At 44.8% G+C, this 23,338-nt stretch overlaps 1 protein-coding gene across 1 annotated transcript; it reads left to right on the top strand.

Annotated features, from left to right (window-relative positions):
* The first annotated feature begins 60 nt into the window (after positions 1–60).
* On the top strand, positions 61–19,867 carry LOC126534188 (protein FAM98A-like). The gene is made up of 10 exons (XM_050181445.3): positions 61–207; positions 2,530–2,675; positions 3,444–3,500; positions 3,693–3,770; positions 4,352–4,431; positions 8,207–8,317; positions 8,881–9,078; positions 9,629–9,728; positions 13,711–13,884; positions 18,908–19,867. Exons 1-10 carry the CDS (start codon positions 170–172, stop codon positions 19,261–19,263), a joined length of 1,338 nt encoding a protein of 445 aa, XP_050037402.2. The 5' UTR covers positions 61–169; the 3' UTR covers positions 19,264–19,867.
* The last annotated feature ends 3,471 nt before the right edge of the window (positions 19,868–23,338 follow it).

Here is a 23,338-nt window from a genome sequence, read left to right as displayed (position 1 = left end):
TATTTTGGTAGCTTAAGATAGAGTGAAAGAAGATTCATGATTGAACAGGTTGAACCAGCTCCAGCCACTCTAATCCAACCCGAGCACGCCGGAGCTTGTCAACGCGACACAACGCGAGCGTGGGTTTTACGATCCGATTTCACTTTCGGAGGATTTCTCCACGTGTGATATGGATGACCATGTTCTGACGGCGCTGGAGGATCTCAGGCAAGTCTCATTTACTCGTACGATACTCTGCCGGCACCAATTTCTTGCACGTCGCTGCTGAGACGCCAGCTCTGTTGCCGATGCCGGGCCGGCACAAATCCACGCCGACATCTATCGTGCATCTGACGCCACCCGTCTGTCGCCTCTCTTCTCTCTCGTAATTTCCACTTCCCTCTCGGTTGTTAAGGATAACAACGACTGTGTTGTGATGTATACGTGCGTGTGCGTTTCACGCCCTTTCGATCGTGCGCCGACTAAAAAAATAAAGAAAATAACAGAGACCCTCGCACGGCCCGATGTGCTTACGCGAGCATTGTCTTTGTCGCGTTTCTGTTGCGCCTGGTTATAAACGTTGGTTAACACGATGTGCGTCGCAGTATCCTGTTAGACGTCGAAGTTGTGCTTGTATCAAAAGAAAATATTGATCACAAAACGCCATTGATCCGGCGTCCAACCGCATGCAGTGTCCCTCTTTGGTCGTTGCTGCCAGAGTCACCGATTGGCTCCCTTAAAGGAAAGAAAATGGAACCTATACAGTAGCAGCTGCTTTTAAACTGAAAGTCAGTCTGTGGTGAAAGCTTTTCTTTGTTAGAAAAAGCGTGCTACCCGCAATCGCACCACTGACACGCGCTGCGGCAATGGCGTGCGCCACGGTTTCGATTAGATTAGTTTCTGCAGCAGTTGAGCCCGATGCGCCACCAGCTTCGTTCGTATCGTCGCCAGATATAAACCTGAAGTGCTCAAGGCAGAGAGCGCGATGTAGCCCAGCGCATGTTAACTAATTATCTTACTAAAGCTAACCGATTACTCTGCTGGATTGATTCTTCTTGCGTCTTCTTTTTCAGCGTTTGGTTTTGGCACGTAAAACGCCAATATTTATTTTATTTATTCAGCGTTCTGAGATGATTTTGTTTCTATTTTCTGCGTCCTAGAATTGTTTACCTGTAAGTGACGCACATTCAGGACAACAACAATATCACCTGTGTGACTCTTGTAGTTAGGCAAAATGAGTACTAAGACAACAAAATGAGTACTAAGACAACCTAGAACCGTTGTTTCGTCCTCTGGAATTTTCGCAGAGCCCACAAACAGACCCCCCTTCCTGTCATTATGCACCTCTTAAAACAGAAAGGTAGCCTTTGAGTCTGTGTAAGAAAGATGTCATGCAGACCATGCACAAATCAATCAATCAATCAATAATTTTATTGTGTCTGTTTTAGCAAGCAGGCAGAAAAGCAATGGATAAAAGCTGCCATTCGGCAGCTTGATGCGCAAACAAGTGTTACAAGTGTTCACAGCAGCACAAAGACACAGTTAGAGATTCTATCATTAAAGTAACCAGATAGAACTATAATCACATATTGCTATAGTCAACAAACATGTCATTATGGCAAATATAGTCAAGATCGCTTTAATCACTACATCGCAATATATATGTTCTAAAAAAAAAAAAAGCTGTGAAACAATGTGTGGAAGTAGGAAGATTTCTTGACAGTCCTTCTGGTGATTGTAGGCACCACACTGGAAAGGCACCCTTTCTTAAAGGGACACTAAAGTGAAAAACGATTTCTTCTGCATCAGTAAATTACCTTTCTACAGCACCAAAAACACCACTCTTACAACGATAAGACGTTTGGTAAGCCAGAAAAAGCGCAAGAACGAAATACGGGTGGCGACGCCTACTTAAGTTCCCGCACCTGTGGGCTGTGACGTCTTGGATTTTGGTGGCATCTTCTAGGGCCTACTAATTATATATAGCGGTACAGATTGACTACATTGTGTTCCAAAGGAACCAGATACTAAACATGGCAAGTTTCCGGAACCTTTACTCCGTCAACGCGGCCGAAATGCGAAAACATACTTTGGAATCCGTGACGTCACGCTGACGTACCGGCGCTGGGGTTTCGGCGCGAAATTCAAATACTGATGCTTGGACCTTCATTTTCTCATCTAATATACAAATTATCTTTTTGAAATGACTGCCTGCAGAGTTCTGAAACAATGCTTCATTAATCTAAACTGATTTATTGTTTCCCTTTAGTGTCCCTTTAAGAAATACTTGCGTGGCAGTTCCTTCTCACATTCAAGTTCACTTACTATTACTGCTCTTACATGGTTAAGACCTTTGCAAAAGCCATTTAACTCATTGAGGCGTGGCACTATGGTTAGCCAACACTGGGAGATTATTGCTTACGATTTGTTTTTTGTTTATAGTACTTGTAGCTTTCATTAGGTTGGGGCTATTTCTTTCTGAGAAGTGCAAGTCTTCAAATCTTTTTTTTCTGTCTCTCTCTTTCTTGCCTTTGGGTGTTTGTGATTCAGGTATGATGGTCCCTTGGTCAACGATGAGCTGTTTGCGAAGGAGATTGAAGATGCCAAGTCGGTCAAGTTCACGGGGCTCGTGGCCTGGCTATCGACCGAGATCAAATCCCTCTGCAACCTGGAGGACCACGTCAATGCCATCACAGGTGTGCCTTTAGAGCTAGCGCTCGCATGTGTAACACTAGTTAGACGCGCACGTGCAGACACCACTGATAGCCCTGTTTTCGCGCATGTGCTCTGTGACCCGTGCCAGTTTATAAACAATGTGAGTTTAGCGTTTGTTGTTTGTACCCTCCCATGTGATTGTGTCTCTTTCGCGCTACCATACCCTTGTGTGTCAGTGAACGGATATTAGAGGGGTACCTGCTTTGAGCAAGTTCATTCACACCAGTTCCTGAAGGCGAAATCGGCAACAGTGGAGTCGTTGAAAAAGTCACTCTGCTGCTGCTTCTTGTGGGCTGCGTTTACACATAAAGCACTGTTAATAAATAATCTCTGTATTTATCCCACAAAAAAAAAAAAAAAAGCTGCCCCCCCCCCCCTCCCTTCTTCCCTTCGTTGTCATGTCTGCAGGATTCTAACAAATTTTAATGTTCACAGGTTGGCAAGCACGGTGTTATCCTGTAGAGTGAATGATCCTATAAATTGTTAAGTGCAGTTAGGATTGGTCTTACTGCGACGATTGAAGCATACAGTTGAACACAGGTATAGCAAATTATTGGATATAATAAAGTTCATTTAAACTGTTTGTCACTGATGTTAGCGTCTATAAGATATATGTGCTTATAACGACTGTCAGAAGTGACTAAGGTATTTTTTGTTAGATGCAACTTTGTTGTAATGAGCTTGTAATTCTCGTAATTAGTCAATACCTTGAAATGCAAGAACCACAACTTTTGGTGCTCTCATTACAGATGTTGACGACTGGAACACATTCTTGCTTGAGCTTAGCGCTTTCCTGAAGGAGCTGCGTAAGTATTGAAGTTGGCCCTTTTTCAGTACTTATTCTTGTTGCATTTCCTTGTTCTTGTTGCATTAATATTTTTTATTGTTTTACGTTTATTTCTTATTTGTCATTTTGTAAGTGTGTTTTGTGTTTTTGTAAAAGCAGCATATGTCATCCCCCCATTTTTTTTTTTTTGTCTTATCCCTTTTCCTTGCAGAATGTCCAATAAGTGTATTGACAGATGGGCCTGTGAGCCAGAGGATAGTGTCAAAAGAAAACAGGCTGCTGCTCCTTGGTGAGTTTATCACCTTCCACAATGTGATCTAGTCCAGTTCACCTATCGTACCAAATGTTTACAATACTATACTTTCTTTGCCAGGTTGATATCGAGCATGTATAAAATCCACCAATGCAGAAGTAGCAAGCTTAGAAGTCATAGTACATACTAGATTAAGCATCTTGTGATTTGAATACCGCACCACCTGTAAATGATGATACTGTAACCATATTCGTTCTTGTGAATACGTAGTTATCATTATTTACAGTAGGGCCTACAATTAGCAAAAGTATAGAGAGGGCAAAGGTGGTAATTGATCCCGTAAGCAGTTAATGAGAGTTGCAGATCACCTTGACATGTTCCATTTCGTGTAGCTTAGCTACCACAAATCCTGCCAAAACATTCCAAATATTGACTCTGCAAAAAAGAAAACAAAGATGTTGTTTATAGTACTAGAAAATAAAGTGAGTCATGTGGAAGCATTGCCAAGGATTGGTTAGGAACGTTGTCCTGTGGTGCAGCTAGTGGTGCATTTTCATGTCTGCAAATTCTGGCAGCCTATGCGGACTCAGTCAAACAACGCTGCGATTTCCTTCCAGGCTTTCTGTGCGATGAGCTGCAGGCAGCACGCATGATCAAAGTGATGAAGCCAAACAGCAGTGCCCTTCAGGTGCAGATGGTAAGTTTTTGCATCAGAATGCCTTTTTACATGCACGTGACAACCAAATGTCGTGCAGTCCTTCCAACTTCTTCATCAAGGGTGCCTTTGAGAAGCTGCAGCAGCTATTTTTTTTTTTTTTTACCTTACAAAGACCGTGTAGGTGTGTACATGACAACCCTTCCACTGGTCAAATCATTGTCTTGAAAGTGGTTGGAATGTGCCACTACTCAAGGTAGGGCCAATTACATAAGCTTGTCACGGTCTCAAGGATGACGGTACATTCAGAATGCAGGGCTTGTCACTGCGCCTGCATTGAAGCCACATGACACAGTAACCATGTTACCGTCGGGTAGCACGGCTACTGCATATGACTGTTGCATTACCTATGTGGCTTCAATATACAGACTCTGTGACAAGCAACAGAAAGAACGGAGGTGGTGTTTCGTATTGAGTTCAATTGATTGATTAGGTTTTAATGTCCCAAAGCAACACATAAGCTACGAGAGACACTTTACTGGAGGGCTTCAGGCTAACCTTGACAGGTGGAGTTTTCCTTGTGATCGTACATGTGTACTTTTGCATTTTGCCTCCATTGAAATGCAGCTACCACGGCTGGGAATAGAACTCTCGCCTCTGTGGGCAGCAGCAGGATGCCACCATGCCAGCAGCTAGAGTTGAACGTAGGTTAAACTAAGTCGATGAGAATCAAGGACTGTTTAGTTGAATTTGGAACACTGTTAAATTGGAGACGCATTTAAGGTAGCAGAGTAACGACAGAAAATTTTTATATGGTTTTTATTGGACGGCTGTCGACCCAGTAAGTATGCTATAGTGCGTCGATTCTTCAAGAGAGAAAACAATAGTAATTCGTTATGTTGGCCTTTTAATGTGACCAGTTCAAAACACACACCAAGTGGTGAGTGGCTAAGAATGTGAAAAAAAGGAGACTACCTCAATTCACTACCTTCACTACCTCAATTCACTACAATTCACTACCTCAATTCACGCCACCGAAACCTGATGTGCCGGCCTCATCGCAGACACGTGGGTAAACGCACACACACTATGACTGTGCTGCTGAAAGCTGAGTCTATTCAGTGCTCAACGGGACAGGAGGGGGGGTTCACCTGTGGTTTCAAGAGAAGTGCACAATTTGAAGGGCCAGTTTGGCCCTTCAAATTTAGCCTTATATCCATTGCAATGGACTGACTGGTGCACTGTTGAGTGTTTTGTGATACCACATGACCGTCAGCTCTGTATTCAGTGACGTGATTAGTGTCCTTTTTTTATGTCTGAAGCCACAGTGTACTTGGGGCACGATTGGAGATCTTTGTTCGATACGCATTCTGTTAGGTCACTGCAACGTCACAAAGTAGGCGGTGCAAAAAAATTTGTGAGAACGGGAGGGAGAGAGCAGCCAATTGGCAAGTGGTGAACTCCCTGGAAGTTGGCGTTTGTCATCTGCTTGGGGACCATATACTACAGAATCAAATGTTTCTCGTCTTCTAATAAATTATGTGTTTATATGACAAAAAACAATTATTTTTTATTCTCAAACTTAAACACGTTCTCAAATACTAATGCATATGACTACTACAATTTATTAGTATTAGTTTCTCTGCAAGGTCGTTAGAAGAGTGGCCCACTAGACGCGCTTTTCAAGCTTAAAGACGTTGCATCGAAACATGCCGCTTGGCCCCCGGGTCTCGGCGCGTCAGAGGGAGCCTCTCCTGTCTTTTATGGAGGAGCACCCCTCTCTCGTGACGCTGTCGTACCCTCTGAGGCCGAACCATCGAGAAACACAAGCAACGCTGGAATTCACTTTCTGCCATCTCTTGGAACGCATTTCACACCTCCTTGAGCAACGCCAATGCAGCAACCGCAGCTCCCATTGCAAGCGCCGTTTTCTCTAATTATGCTTTGGATTGGATCTGAATGTGCCATTCTATAGACGGAGCCGCCGTTTTAATCCAATCCACCAGACAGGCCACCATGTGAAGCTGGTCTCGCTGCAAGTGCATGACTGCTCGAACTTCACACCTCTCTTCACGTTCTGCTTCTAGCAGATGACTTGCTTGGTCGAAAAATGATTGACAGGAGTGCGTCGTCATTTTGACATTGCCCAAAACATGGCCGCATGTGCTGGTAACCGAATTAACGCACCGAATAACAATCTCTGATCACGCCCTTAGTATGCACTTTGGACAGTTCGCATAAAGCAGGCTGTAATTATTTGTGGTGCCCTCGAGGAATTGAACTTTTATACTGTAATCATGGAGTCGACAGCTACCTAAGAAAAAGCAAGACACAATATTGTCGGGTCAATGCTCCCGTAAAGTACTCACGCTAATAGCGTAACATCTTCTTCAACAGTGAAAAAGCATGTAGTATATGCCTACTTGAGGGGAGTGGGGCTTTGTCAGTGGTGGTGTTTCCCATCGCTTCAAACCAAACTGTGCAAACTGTATGACATTGAAATGTCGTGCAGCACTGCAATGTCACGCTCTGTGACTGTGTCAGATTTCTTGCTCATTGATGATTTTTGCCTTCTTTTTAAAGGTAAGAACTTCTCATTGCACTGGGTTGACACATTGCATTTTAGGCATTCTGAACACTATTTCCAGTGACGTGTCCTCCTTACTTGCAAATGCATCGTTTGCACTTGCAACCAAAGCATGTTGCCTACTGGAAGCACAAACATACGCAAATAATATCTCATTTGACTTAAACTTACGTGCGCCAATTGTAGTTTTAATACTCCATGATTTAGTTATTCCCTAGAAAGCATCACAAATCAGAAACAACTGTGCGGCATGATGCACGGAGTGAGACTTCTGCAACAATACTACTTGTGTATTTCTGCACCTTTGCCTGCCAAGTATGAAACGGAATACAGTTCTGTCAAGGTTCTCATGGCATCATGTTCTGTGAGTAGTATATACTGGGGAGCATGAACTACTCCGTTTAATTGGGGTTTAATGCCTTAACTGCCGATGCCGAGTTAACTCGTCATGACAAAGGTTACACTACCTGGTTATTTTGACACATAAGTAATACACAGTATCTTTTGCTATTCTCTTCTTTTTTTTACAGTAACCTTAAAAGTGCTCTATAGACATTACTGGTAGCATATCTTTTAGAAAAAAGGAAAAGGCCACATAAATGCAAGTTTAGAAAGGAAAGTCCACATTTCTCACACATTTCTTGAACTTAGTCATGGCAGTTGAGGGGTTAACTGCACGTGACAGTATTACTGCTTCAAGGTGACATTCCAGTATGCAGGCTAGGCTATTGGCACTGGTGGGTAACATCCCCAATCACTGCCTATGGAGATTTCCGTGGTTGTCCCGAACCTAGCATTATGTCACCAAATCAGTGGTTGAAAGAAAAGGCTGCCCCGTAACCTCCGAATCGTTGATCTTTTCCATGTATCTGCACTAAGCTGCGACTGTAAACAAGCTGTAATTCATCAAATTTATTTCACAAGCACGTCACAAACACTCAAATGAAAGATGTCAGCACCCCGTGCTGTGGCAGTTTGCAACTCTGGGCATGTGCAGTTTGTGCAGTTTGACAACTCTGGGAAGGGCCACGTTAGGAATCCATTGTTAGTGTTCCAATTCACTCTAGTCATTCTTGCACATAATTTTATCGCTTCAAAATACCACAGTCGTGATCAGCAGAGGACGTGCTTTCATTTGTACTACAGTATTTAAGCAATTTGTGAAACAGTGCCCAAGGGTTTCGAGTAATAATGTGTACTTGGCCACTATATCTTGTTCATTTCCTGCAGGATGAGTCACCTGTGGCCAAAGCCATGAAGGGCATGCTGATTACGCTCGGCTTTGGCAAGCCACCACCAAACATCACACCTGCACAGCTCTTCTCCAAGTCAGAGTCCAAGGTAAGCAATGAAGCATCAGCTTAGTGCGATGGTTTAACAAGTTGAAAGTTCTCCATTTGCTGTGAAATGAAATTGAGGATGCGCCTAACTTGCACTCGGTGAACCCAGTGAACTGCTCGAAGTGTTCTGTTCCTGCTTCTACAGTGAACATTCACCACCTCTTGTGGTTCTGGCCTTTAACGAGGGCTGCTTGAGAGGATGCAAAGAAATGCCAAGTTACGAACGTCTCAGACAGACCGTTTAGGGATCTGCTTATGCGTGACAAGTTTGTGAAGCCACTACTGCGATTTCTGCATAAGGAGAGCCTTCATGCTTTTGTCTACATAAGCATTTAGTATGGCACAAAGCAAGCTTCACGAAAAAGAAAAAGAATGAAGTTGTACATCTTGAGTCCTCAGTGTGTCTCACTGAGAAACTATTCCTTGCATTTCAGCTAACCGGCACAGTTGTTAAATCCAGAAGCAGTAAATGCCCTTCTTGCATGTTTGCACTATTGCGTGCTCTCTCCTTTGTTTCTGAAAGTTAATCGACCCCACATATCTGCTTTGATCACGTGCATGCAGGTGCGCGAGTTGGTCCCGAAGGCAGGCCCCGCAGTGATGAGCAAGCCGCTATTCGCTGGCGGCCTCACGGAGAAGCAGTGGTTTGCGCTGGCCAAGTTGCAGGAGCAGATGCAGGACGAGTACCGCGTGCGACGTGAGACACTCATCAAGCGTCTCGACGTCACCATCCAGTCCTTCCTCTGGGCTGAGCGCCTCAAGGTATGGGCAGTTTGCCGTATGAAGCAAAGTCTGGCCGAGCAAACTGGGCCAATCTCAGAGACAGCATAGTCACGGTGGTGACTTGGTGAGCCAATCCTGGTACCAGCACACAGTAAATGTCATTGTTGAGAGAGGAATGGCTGATTCACCTATAGCGGCAAGGGAGGTGCTGTGAAGATTACATCATGTGCTTAGTTATGGTGCGGGCGATGCAAATTGAGGAGCGGCAGCCAGACTTGCGGCAGCAATTTTCTGCACAAAAGATTTATATATTGGCGCCCCAAAAATAGTGATAGGCTTCTGGAGAGACAAGCTATAGATCCAACTCGGCTTAATATTTTCTTTTAGTGTCCTTTAAGGGCATTAAGATTTTCATTTCTGGCCGTGAAAGTCTGCAGCACGTTATGATAGAGGGCACAAAATTAAAGTACGGGCATGATAATCCAATTCTCCCATTTAACAGGGGCCAAACTGGCAAGCCTGTAGCATATCGGCACCCTAAACATTTTGCCAGGACCACTGGCCACAGCGCTATTAAATGATCGTGCAGGGCATGGAAGACAAGATCATGAAGGCATACCAGCCAAGGCGAAAAGTCATGGAGACTGAGCCCAATGTGAGCGTGGGTCACGTCCTCGCTGCCAGAGAAGGTGAGACCCCTCCAGCCAGGATCAGTGATGGTTTAACCTTCCCAGTGTCTGGTTTATTTAATGCGATAGCATTGTACACAGACATCACGCACCTTGTATGCATCCATCTGACGAAAAATGTGGGCCAATCCCTAAGGTAGTGCATTCTAACACTGTGTGTCAAGCTAGCTGTCACGAGGGAATAATGTGAGAAACTAGCGCGAGGGAAGCATGCATGCAGTTGTGGCCTAATGGTTGGAGCATTGGGGTGCTGTACTGGAAGACATACCTTCAATCCCACCAGCAATCATGCATTTCTTTATAGTATTATCACTAGAGTCTAACAGCAAACTTGGTTTGTTGAGCATATGTGATCGCATCACAGTGTGCACAAAATCACAAAAGAGAGACGAGGTGTACAAACGTCACTTTGGTAAATGAAAGTGTACAAGGTCGCCCGTGACGTGCGCATGGCAGCTATGGAGATGTTACAATCGTTGCATACTTAGAGAGTTAGCAGTGCTAAGTTCTGGCCTAGTTTTTTTTTTTTTTCCAAAGCGCAACAAATTCAATTTCTTTCTAAGTATAACACATAAGCAGGCTTTGAATTTAAATGTTATTTAATGGCGCTATATTGCTGAACCTTTTACAAGCCTTTAATCTCAAATTAAACGAAAATAGATAACTTTGCTAAGTAATTATTTTAGCAAGAATAATTTATGTTGCTCTGGCAACATGACCTCTTTGTCGCTACCATTGCCTCTTCAGGGCACCGCGTAATTAACGTTGATGAAGTCCTGTGAGTCAGAGTTCATAAGTTTTTGAATGTATGCATCATTCAGTAAACATGAAGGCTTTCTTTGCACCAGTTCAACATGTAGAGAAAAACACAAGACGCAAGCGGCACTGTCGTGTAAAAGCAAAACCTGCCTTAAAATTTTAGTTTAGACAACTTCTTAGTAGATGGTGCAACCAGTTTACTGGTGTCTCGCGTCTACGAATTAAATTGGGCGCGGCCAGAAGTGTGCATTGGTAGCCAGACGACTATATACTCATCCACAGCACTTGAAGGGTCAAGGCATGCGTGGCAGTACCAAACTATTATGGCATCTCTACAGTCGCAGACAGGAAATATACAGCGTGGCATTGTAGGCAGTCAAAACTGTAGAATGGAACGAAGAATAATGTTCGCATATCTGGCCACTCTGTAGGTAATGCAAACTGTCGTTGGGGATAACAGGAACTGATCAAGCTAGGGCATGTACCCAGTCAGACGTGATGTGAAGAAGGCAGGCGATAATTCAAGAGGCAGATGGCGCAGATTTTGGCAAAGAGACGTGCGAGCACTGCTGCGACATCACTATATGTTAAGAAATTGGCTTTCTTGAAAGAGCGTCATCTTAGGCATGATGTCATCATATAGTTTTCTATAGAAACCTCTATAGAAAACTATATAGTACTATAGAAAACGAGCAATCTCAGTGCCGCAGCTATGCGGCAGCAGGTTTCTTCTAATGGATTTTCTCGTGATTGAATTTGAAGGAGTCATTAACTTAATCCGGAAACTTAGGCTGTCGTCTGCCTGCGGAACTGATGAAACGCGAAATTTCTGAAAAACACTGAAGTGTACTCTTCCATAATATTGTCACACATTTTCATGCAGTCTCTCCAGTGCTCTACTTTGCCGACTGATTGGAAGGTGGGGAAGGTGATTCCCGTCTTTAAATCCGGTAACCAACACTCTGCCTTAAACTACCGACCAATTTCTTTAACAAGTATCCCCTGTAAAATGCTTGAGCATGTAATCTATTCTAACCTTATAACATTTCTTGAAACCAACTCATTCTTCAGCAGGTTCCAACACGGCTTTCGTAAGCACCACTCGTGCGAAACTCAGCTTCTGTCTTTTACACATGGTGTCATCTTAGCACTAGATAATAGAATTCCGGTTGATTGTATGTTTCTAGACTTCGCAAAAGCTTTTGATAAAGTTTCGCATCAATTATTACTACTGAAGCTCAGCACGCTGAACATCGACCCCAATATTCTCATATGGATAGAATGCTTTCTGACTAACCGCACGCAGTACGTAACCGCTAATGATTGTTCCTCACATTCCTGTGCAGTTAAATCTGGCGTTCCGCAAGGCTCAGTTTTAGGTCCTTTGCTCTTTTTAATATACATCAATGACCTTCCGCGTAACATCACATCATCCATAAAACTCTTTGCAGACGACTGTGTCATGTACCGTAGAATAACTAACGAAAACGACAACTACCTTCTTCAAGCTGATCTTAATCGCGTCTCTGACTGGTGTAATACTTGGCTAATGACCCTTAACGTAAATAAATGTAAAAGTATGGCAATCTCGCATTCTAACACTTCTGAACCTTTTACGTACACCTTGAACGGAGCTAAATTAGAGCAGGTTAGTACTTACAAATATCTTGGTGTTTACATATCGATCGATTTATCATGGCACTCTCACATTAACTACATTACTAACAATGCTTGTCGTACGCTTGGTTAGCTTCGCCGAAACTTTCGCCAAGCGCCAGCACACCTTAAACTACAGCTATATCAAACATTAATCCGTCCAAAGCTCGAGTACGCTTCAGCCATCTGGGATCCAGCTCAATCAATGCTAATTGACACCTTAGAATCAGTCCAGAGCCGTTCAGCTCGATTTATACTCAATAATTTTGCTCGTACTGCCAGTGTCACCTTGATGAAATCCACTCTTAACCTTCCAGACCTGGTGATGAGAAGAACGATTTCACGCCTCTTGCTTTTTCATAAAATTTTCTTTCATAATCAAGTACTTCGACAGGACCTCATCTCAGAACCTCCTTACTTTTCATCACGTGTTGACCACCCAAATAAAGTAGCCGTCCCTTTGTGCCGCACTAATCTCTCTTTACATTCTTTTCTTCCCAAGACAAGTAAAGAGTGGAAATCACCTTCCCCCCTCCATCGCTGCCACTGAGGACGAAGCGTTGTTCAAGTCTGCAGTTACTCAACACTTACTGGTGTAGCTGCAAACTGTTGTTTTTTCCTGTAAATTCCTTTTATTGTTTTGTTTTGTATTTGCATTGTACCCACCCCCTCTGTAACGCCCTCTAGGTCTTGAGGGTATACTAATAAATAAAAAAAAATATATAGTGGCACTAGTGCCTATGGGAGTTGCAAGCATGGTCGTTCAGCCAGCATGGGAATAACGGGTGTATTACATGGATTTCCCTAAACTTCATCCTTGTGGCTTCAACTGGCCTTGTGAGTTTTGATCATCTTCGAGAAAATGATAGGTGGTGTCCCAGTAGTGGCACCCTCTGGATAACAGATGTGGATCTTGAAGGGCTATGTTTTTGCTGTTTGCATGCGGCAGAAATTTAGGCAAGTCCACCTGCCATTCTCACAGTTGCTGAACAGTTGCAACACCAAAGTTCCCTCTAATAATTTTTTTAGGAAAATCTATGGATGCCACGTCTTTCTTTCTTTTTGCTATGTACAGTGGATCATGTGCAAGAAAAGTGTGTGTTCCTTGAAATAAAATAAGCATCATGTGTTGTTGCACTATGCATCTGTCCTTGTTCTCTTAGTGCTCCTCAGTTTTTCAGTATAACCGGCCATGGTAGTCCAACAGCTATGGCACTGCACCGTTAACCTCAGGGTTGCAGGTTCAATCCTTGTCATGGTGGCTACATTTCAGTGGGGGTGAAGTGTCAGAACACGTGTACTGAATTCTAAGTACAAGTTAAAGTTAAGTACACCCCCTCCCGGCGATCCGAGTTAATCTAGAGTTCCTCTCTACGACTTGCCTCATAATCAGATCATAGGTCTGGCACATACAGTCCCACAACCTTTTGTTTTTCAGTATGAAAGCTGTTACTGAGGTTATTGCTGGCATGCATTTGCAGGGCCAGGGCGTCTGCCTGTGGCTCTCAGCATCATTCTCTTTGTTCTTTCGGCAAACTTGTTGTCACTGTAATTTTTTCTTCCACAGACCTGACGATGCTGGAGAAGACAAGCGGTGTAGGCGTGCGCAAGAACACCAAGAGCGCCGTGAACCGGGTGCTGATCGGCATGGTGCCCGACCGGGGCGGTCGTCCCGAGGAGCAGCAGCCACCGCCTCCCGAGATGCCCAGCTGGCAGAAGCGCTCCGACGCACCGCAGGGCGGTAAGTTGTTCTATTTCTTTACAACTGTGACAAGGGCTGGCACTGGCAGGGCAGACGCGTTCTTCGAAACAGACGATGCCAATTGAGAGCATTGCGGTGCTTGCAAGAATGCATACCTGCCAAGTTCAGAGAAACCAAACCTGGAAGATACCTTCCCCCCACTGATGACAGTTATTTCTTCATGTACTAACGGTACATCTCCACAAAGACAACTTGATTATACAGTGAAACCTCATTAAACCGTAGTTAGCCGGAGCTCAGAAAAAGTACGTACTAAACAGTAGTAATGTTTAACTGAAATAGCATGAGCTCGCCCACTTACCTGTCGAAAACGGAACTCAGAGAGAGTGCGATGAAAGGGGAATAAAATATGCAGTATTTATTCACTTCACGCTCGCGCGTGGTAGCTCTGCAGAAGTCGCAGGGCGCCTTTTTCATTTCGGGGTGCTGTTCTCGTTGTGACGATTGCGTTCACGAGCCTGACGTAACATGCAGCTTCTGCCACTGTCGGGCCTGAATTGCTCGCGCTGTCGCTTTCCGGGTCGTCCTCATCACTGTCGTTAGGTGACGCTGGCAACAACAGAGGCAATGATGGTGAAAAGTCGAACCTCGTAGCCAACATTTTGCAGTCGCAGCAGCGCTGCCAAGCAACTTCGCATTCCCAATGCCACACACCGTAGTCAACGGTAGATTCCTGTTGCGTGCCAGCGCAGACTTCTTCGTGCCATGTTCGATAGCACGAACAATGTCCAGTTTTTCTTCTATGCTGAGCATCTGGTGTTTTTTAACCGAGCTTCGGCATGACGCGAGTCTTAGCTTGCCCGACGATGAAATGATGTTGATGTAGCTTCATGCGCAAACGTACAGGGTGCTTGGAGGCCGTTTTTCTGATCTCTGAGGCTTGTTGTTCTGCCGGGCTGCCCGATGCATACGACACACCGCCGTGATTGTGCAACGAAAAGTGGGAATGCTATGTATTAACCGATACGCAATAAGCTGGTACGGTTTATGTGGATACAAAACACAATACAGTAGAATCTCGGTGATAGGAATCTCGAGGGGAGGCGAAAATATTCGTATCACCCGAAATTTCGTATCACCAAAAAACGAGCGAAATCCGTCCCGGAACCACGATCGCCACGATTGCCATCCAATCTTCAACGACGGAGGCGTCAACCTTGTTTCCCTTCGACGCAAACGGTTTTGTAGGAGAGGTCATGCCGTGCCTTAAATCGGTGAATCCATCCACCAGAGGCCTGAAAATTTTCAATTCCAAGTGTGAGTGCGATGTCCGCAGCCTTCTCACGCAGAACTTTTCCGTCAACGTTGACGCCGGCTGCGGTGACCTCTTTAAATCATGTTAGGAGAACCTCCAAAGTTTAAGCCAAAGTGCTGCACATTTTGCATAATTTGGTCACGCTGACCAACGATCGTAGACAGCATAGAAATTGGCAGGCCTAATTCCTTGGCAATGTCAATGCGCCTTTTTTTTGGGCTCTTCGTCCACCTTCCTTAAAATATCCAGTTTGTCCTTCAAGGACAGCGCCTTCCGCTTTCGCGACATTGTACTGATTGCAGTACCTTTCGGGCTGACGCAATCGATGCTCGTAAAACGACACACACAAACAACACACTGCACTTCTGTAGTCGTCACGCACAAGGGAACAAAGAAGCGGGAGCTGGTGCTGGTGTGATGATCTGCTTGCTGGCTGTAGCGGAAAGACCGGCGGAACGGGCGCGCAGGGCCATGAGAAATGTGGAGAGGACAAATCGCGACCAACCGATTGGATTGGCTGTTTCGCAGGGCAAACGGACCAATAAGCAGCAGCGCTAACCTCGGGCAACAACAAAGTAAAAAGAAAAAGGCAAAGAGGCCGCCCCAGAAAACTAGAGAGAGAGAAAGCTTCGCTTGCCTCGTCAGCCTGCTGCCGCAGAATCCCAAACCGGCACTGGCGCACGCTGCGCCGGCGGCAGCTCGACGGTCGCAGTACCGAAGTTCGCATCAACCGGCGCGACGCAGAAAAGTGTTTGGAACATCCGAATTTTGGCCCATTGTACACAATGCATTTTGGCGGGGGAATTTTACGAATTCGTATCACACCGAAATTTGTATCAGCCGGGTTCGTATCACCGAGATTCTACTGTATGTTCAATAGCCGCTGAGTCGGGGATTTGACTTTACTACTTTTAAAACGAAACCACTGTTTAAGCAGGTACGGTTTAACAAGGTTTTACTGTATCTACGAAATACCCAGTATCACTTCATAAATGCGGCAGAACTTTAGCAGCCCATCTGGACCTCTCCGCTGCAAGACAGCTGTCCACTGAGTGTCTGCTCATTCTTTGTTTGGTATGTCTGCAGAAATGCTGTAAACCTGTAGCTTTACAAACTCTATTTATAAAGCATCAAGAGCTTTGGTGTGAGTCTCTTTCATCCATTGCAGCAGCGTGGGTGGAAACAGCTCCACAAAGAAAAGCAAATTTCTGAAAGACACGCTATCTACGGCCCTCAGATTGTCAGCCTCTGCATGTAGCAGGGCAGCATCTTCGAATGGAAACACGAGTTTGAATGTAGTCACATGCTGTGATAAAGTGTCTGATACAGCACCGTAAAACTCCTGCTGCTCCGTTGGCTTTTTCTCTCACCTGCATAATACAGCACACAAAAAGAGGCCACTGGCAACTGTCCACATGGCTGACAATGGAGATGAAAGCAAGGGACCAAACTCCACTGGTGAAGTCAAGCGTGGCCGCTTTTCTGAAGCCTGACTACCTGAGGTCACATCAAAAGCAAAAGGACATAGATGCCTTGCAGAGCACTCTTAGACACATGCACTACACACAAACTCTTGCAAAAAAGAAGAAAACACATAATTAAATACAAAATTTAAAAATATTGTACTTGCTGCCTAATAAAGGCAACCTTGGAATGGCCTTGCATTCATGCCTTCCTTTGCTTTGACCTTGAATTAGTTCTTGTTCTGCTGCGATAATGGCAGTGAACGCCATCAGTAGCTAATAGTTTGTAGAGTAAAACTTCGTTAATATATACCCGCTTAATAAGCAATTCCGGTCTAAATATAGCCGTGATGAATTCCCCACCCTGTCGCCATTGAACCTAATATATTGGCTGACCGCTTTCGTAGTCGTCTACCGCATGCCGAATGGTTGGTGCGCAGTATCTACTTAATTTTTCGGTGCCTGCAAGCATGGCATTGGTGAAATGTTGTGCACGCAAACCATAGATGGTGGCCATGGCATGTTTCCTGCTCCCGTAGCTTTTGGCGCTTCCACGTCGTCATCATGGACGATATGGAAATGGATGATGGCCGTCATGAGGGCGTCCGCAGAGAAGTGGGGCCTGACGGAGAAACTGGCCCGTGGTGTCGCATAGTTTGAGGACGCTGTCGTGGCTGGCAGGCCGCCACAGTGGCAAGTGAAAATCAGATTTTTTGCTGCCTGCTCGCAAATAAAACTTGTCTGCACGTGTGTTTGAGTGAGGATTAAAACGTAGTTATTTTCTGGCCGCCCAACTGCCAGTCAGTTAATTAGTGTGTCGCTTAGTGTGTCCCTGATCCGCGTTCCCCACTAACTACATATTAACAATGTTTTACTCTATATAGGCGACAGATGCTATTTGGAGCACATGTGATGTTAATAGCAGATTGGCCATTCAGAAACCTTGCATAATGTAAGTTTCCCAACACATTCCTAATTGTTCTTTTGGCAAGCTTTCTTCTAGCGAGTGGTTTCAGTTCTGGTTTCCTGGAAGTCAAGCATTAGAATTGTGACATGGCTGGCTGAAAGCTTTCCTCAGATTTACTACTCAATAGACATTGATGGTCCTGAACAATGCTTTATTTCTCCGGTCTCTCAAAAAGCATATCAATTGGGAAAAAAATAAGGCCCCATTTTGTGGTCAATGCTTAAACTTAAGTTGGTGCCAACTGACTGAACAGCTTGCATGAGCCAATGCCATTGAGATTTGGTTGAAGCAGAAATGCCACCCACAGGTTCAGTCAAAAGTGGTTAAAACAATTGTCCTAGTTCTGCAACTGGTAAGGTCCAGCGAACGGGAAAAGCCAAGGTGTAAGTTTGTACTGATTTACAAACACACTATTGAACCAGCAAGAAATGTAAGGGTTTGCTTGAACCACAAACAGCTTTCTTTGTGTGCTGATGTTCCCCCACGGAAGCAACTGCCCCATTTTGTGTTTAGATGCGACAGGTAATACAGATGTTCAGCAATTGGTCATATACTCATAAATGATTTAAAGTAAACGTCTATAACAACTTAAGTAAAAACTACACAATAAAAATGGACAGAAGATAGGCACAGAAAAAGCAGGCACGAGCGCAGATCTAAAGCTGACATGCACAAGCTGGCCTGATACAATGTTTTACTGCAGTCCATAAGAAGCGACAAATATATTGCAGTGAACCTGTCGCGACTAGAAGCACTTGAAAACATAAACGAGACACATAAACAAAATAGTATGTGTAAACAGTAGACATTCAAGTGTGAACAAGCACTAACTGCTTCACTGTGTATTGTGTTGTGATTCTGCGAAGCTGCTGAAGTCTACTGGTGTTCTATATTCACATTTCACTGTGGCCTTCTAGAGAACACCAATATCCTCCCGTTGACATAACTGTATCAAGTATCAGTGCCAATGAGACTAGAGATCCAAGTGTTACAGCAGTAATACTATGTAGTTGGAAGCACGCCTGAATCAACTTGAAAAAAACGAAGCAACTTCCAGCAATGCCTTTTTGCCCGACTTTTCAGTGCATTGAAGCGTATCTGCTCGAGCAATATGATAAAGAACAGCCCTAATGCTTTGACAAGACTGTAGAGGCTAAACACATGCATGCCCTGCAAGAAAGCGCTCAGTGCGACTGTTCAACGATGCTCATTTGCATGTCAGATTCGAATCCACAGATGATGAATAATCAATGCTTAAAAACAATTTTGGTATTCCCTCTCAATGTACTCATGGCTGTATGTACCAAATTCCTGCAGGCCGCGGAGGTGGGACAAGCTACTCAACCGGCCGCGTCCAAGGTGCCGGCTGGGACGACCAGAGGAGAGGCGGAGACGGACGAGGCGACGGGGGCTACGGCGGCGGTGGCTATGGCCAGAGGGACGAGAGAGATTCCAGGGGAGGACACGGTCGGGACGGAGGCTACCGTGGCGGTGGTGGCGGTGGCTACAGGCAGCAAGACAGCTATGGAGGCGGCCAGCAAGGAGGCTACGGAGGCGGCGGCTACAAGCAGGATAACTATGGCCAGAGAGATGGACACAGTGGCGGGGGAGGGAGAGGAGGCTACAGAGGGGGAAGGGGAGGCCGGGGAGGAGGAAGACAGTACGACAGATGATCATGCGACACTTCGGGTTAACATGAACAACATGTTGTGGGGAGCATGGCTGGGGAGTTGGGGTCTAACCGATACATTATGGGCATAGTTTTTGGAATGTGAGAGCCCTTTTTTCGTGGGGGCACGGATGCAAGATTATAAAAATATTTCGCTGTAATAGCCTTCGCTGTAAAACACATCCGCAGTAGACAATCCCGTGAATTGTCTACTGAGGAGGTGTAAAATTGTAGATGTGTATGCATTTAGAGACCTCCAGCGATGTTGGATACTTGGAGCTGAAATTGCGCACGCAGGTCTGCTAGCACGTGTTGCAATAGGTCGTGAAACTGAGCATAGTCAGGCCTTTATGACAAAAAATGAATGAATGTCTGTGTAGAGATGGGGGTGGGGGGGTTGCTAGCAGAAACGAATTGAGCATGGTGAATGTATCAGTCGGCTAGCAGAAAATGAAATAGAGGGAGGCCATTTAAGAATGTGCCTGCCACTCGTAAATTATTGAATAGCGCGCATGTTTTTTGTTGTATGTTCCTGGTGTGCAGCCAAAGCTATTTGTGTGAAGTGTGCGAGTGAATTAAAGTGACCAGTGGAACTTTGCATTACAAAACTGTTGTGTGTTGTATCAGAGTCGCAACGTCGTGGGTTACCTAACTGCCTCGCGTGTATACGTACTATTCAGCACAATAACGGACAATTAAATTTAATTTAACTTCTGGGGTTTCTGCACGCCAAAGCCACAATATGATTGAGGCACGCCATAGTGGAGGATTAAGGGATTCATTTTGACCAGCTGGGGTTCTTTGGTGTGCATCTGAATCCAAGTATACACAATCGTTTTTGCATTCCACCCCCGTCGAAAGGTGGCTGCCGTGGCTGGCACCGAACCCTCGAGCTGAGCAGTACAACGCTGTAGCCACCGGGCTACCATAATGCACAGCTTTTGTAAAAAATTCCAAATCCACTGCACACATCTTGATGAGCTGTTGCTGAGCTCTGTGGCAAGGCCCTGCTCCAACCTCAGCGGTGTAACAATAACTACTGCTATAATCTATCCGAGCTTTTAAACAGCAGGAACTTTCACAGGGACCCCATGACTTGGCTAAATGACAGCTCCAGTCATGCGCAGAGTGGCTTCGCAACTTTCGGCAAAGGCTATACAGGTGCTACAGATGTCCTGCGATCACCACCACCATGGTGACATTAGCATGCAGTTGCCTTAGCGTAAGAGGGCATCTGCTGTTCCATCTGATTAAGTTGCATCAATTGACAATTTGCAAAAACTCTGTCGTGCATGCACGGACATGGCCGGCATGAACTCCTTCTACCTGGTTAGATATAAAAAGAAGACGGAACAATCGCTGCAGACAGCGTGACTTGAGATGCCGTTTTGCGGTGGTTGTAATCACACTTTTTCATAAAACATGCCGGCTAGGACATAAATGAAGTGTACGACTTTCCTTTGGACAGATTCAATTTTGTCGATATCAGATTTTTTGTGTGGGTTCCATACATACATGCCATACTCCAGTACCGGGCAAATACAAAGGCTCGTATGAGTTTTACAGGTGAGGAAGATCGTATAGTAGGGAGCTGAATGTTGGGTACATTGCAGATAACCTAGCTTTTCGAGCGCGCCGTTGCTCGTCTGTTCTTTGTGATGAGACCAAGATAAATTTTTTGAGAAAGGAAGACCAAGGTATGCATGCTGTGACACATTACCTAGCGAAGAACAACTTGAGTAAGTGAATGGAAATTGGAAAGGGCATTTTGTAATTGATACAAGCTGTTTTAATAATTAATTACCATTTAATTTAGCAAACAAATTAACATCTGCCAAGTCGTACAATGAGCAGAATGATGCAAATGAATTGTTGAGGATGTTGAGATCACTGTTATGTTTGAATGAATGAATGAATGAACTTTCTTTCCCTTTTAAGAAAGGGGAGGGGCCGGGGGGTAGAGAGGGAGGTCTAAGTACTCCAGTCCCAGCAGGCGTCCATCGCTACATTATGTGGCTAGAAGTCCGTCTACCAGTCGTGGTAGGCCTCCGCTACCTCCTCAGCCCACTTCGGGACTCGGTCCTGTAGGGTGGGATCGGAGCTGCGCAGGGCAGTCTCCCACAGCTCCTCGCTACTAATTAATGGTTTGGCATTGCCACATGATATGGGAGAGGTCTGCTATCGGGACAGGGCAAAAGCGACACTTGGATGTCGGGTATGTGTTTGATTACTAGTATGGCACATACCCAGTCATCAGCTTACAAGTAAACTTTAACAGTAATGTTGCATGGTGAATCATTTAGTATAGACATTAAAGGCCTGACAACTAGTGAGAACGTGTTGCAAGATGTTGGATATGAAATTATCATGATTTATAGTGATATAATCCAGTGTGCTGACTGTGATTTAAGTAGAAATTATAATTTTAAATTGGGAACAGAAAGTTGCAAAAAACGGTACGTGGCATAAAGTGGCAGTGAAGCCTTGGTACTTTGGATGTATGCGAGATTACTGTGCATCAGTTGGCTGTTATTAAGTACTGCACATTTATTGTTTAAAGTTACAGTTCTTTTATTATTGGCTGGTTGCGCTTTATTCTATATGTGTATTACAACGTAAAATAAGTGTAGTGACGATTACGATACTACCTAATGTGAAGTTTGAGCGCAGCTGTATACGTTTTCATTTTGCGATTTATTGGCCGGTGCGGACAATCCGTCTTGCGTGGCACGTTGCAAATGGAGCAAAGCGTGGCGCGACTGCCTCGCTAATCGGGAGATCTCGAGAGGTGGCGCGTAGGCGAGACGTGTGGGCACGATTCACAGCAGCCACCGCAGACAGACCACCACCACTCATGCAGTACTTTGTTTCCATACAGACGACACACACTACTCTGGCGCCATCTCGTAGCCATCATCGCCACAAACCCTGTCTTGCACGGCACTATGCTTTTCTTCTCTGGCTTTCGCCATACCCTCCTTTTCCACTTTCCTCCTCGCGCTCTCTTCGTTACTGCCTCTTTCATCGCTTGCTGCATTCTGCATTCACTTTCATCCTTTGCTGTGTTTGCTCGGTTATGAGGGACAACGCCAAACCCTCGCTACGGACTGCATGAAACCATATCTTTCATCGCCGACTCAAATTCAAAATTTTTTTCCTCGTTCAAATCCATCTTTTTTTTTTTTCATTCTGCCAATAATAAAGCAAATTTTGCGGCCCCTTCCATGTGAGACAATTCCATCAGTGACTGCACTTATTTGCATAAAAGATCTAATTTCAATATAATGAAATTTCGATATAACAAAGTAAATTGCAGATTTTACAAACTTCATTATAACTGTACATGCTGAGCTCGCGGCGAAAGAGAAATTTAGCAATCAGGACTACGTGATAGGAATGCACGCTTGATGCCTGCCAGTGGCTTAATTGATGTACCGGCACATAGTACAGGAACATATTACATACACACACTTTGCACCATCGATAATATGCAGTGTGATCGACGTGATCACAAGGGATCGGCACGTCGGATTGCCGGCTGTCAAACCGTTCCATGCCACTGGCTAAATAAAATGTGCACGCACATGTGACTTTTCAAGTTGCTCTTGCTGAGCCCACCTCCTGTTGCTTAGCACAGTTTCTGCCCAATTTTCCGGACACAGAGGGAACTGCACACGGACCTGAACTTCTCTACTACATGCAACCATCAGCCTAATCGTGGCTGCAACCTCGTGCTCGGTTGCCGGTGGTCTTCTGGTACGATCATAGTTTTGACGGCAAACTACCCACCACCAGTGGTTTTCCTGTTGTCGGCAAATTTTCGGCAGAGCCGCGGTGCCACTAGGCCTCACCAGTGCCACTATCAAATAGCTTTGTTTTCGTCTGGAGTGTGGTGTAAAGTCTGGCGGAGATTCAATGTTTTTCGCAGCCATTACATTCACATTACATAACTGTGCATGCGCGGATCGATCGCATGCGAAAAATTGTGCAGGTCTGAAAGATTGTGAATCTCAGAAATTTGTTAGCGAGTGTATTTGGCCCTCAAATAGATATTAATTTGCTGCTGTATGACCGATACC

The sequence above is a fragment of the Dermacentor andersoni genome, chromosome 7, assembly GCF_023375885.2.
Source record: "Dermacentor andersoni chromosome 7, qqDerAnde1_hic_scaffold, whole genome shotgun sequence".
NCBI classification, from domain to species: domain Eukaryota; kingdom Metazoa; phylum Arthropoda; class Arachnida; order Ixodida; family Ixodidae; genus Dermacentor; species Dermacentor andersoni.
This window is presented reverse-complemented; position numbering and strand designations above follow the sequence as displayed.

Excerpts from the sequence above, each read along its gene's own strand:
- LOC126534188 (XM_050181445.3), top strand. The coding sequence starts at position 170 with ATGGATGACCATGTTCTGACGGCGCTGGAGGATCTCAG. Across the intron at positions 208-2,529 it reads ACGGCGCTGGAGGATCTCAG|GTATGATGGTCCCTTGGTCA; the intron begins GCAAGTCTCATT and ends TTTGTGATTCAG. Across the intron at positions 13,885-18,907 it reads CTCCGACGCACCGCAGGGCG|GCCGCGGAGGTGGGACAAGC; the intron begins GTAAGTTGTTCT and ends AAATTCCTGCAG.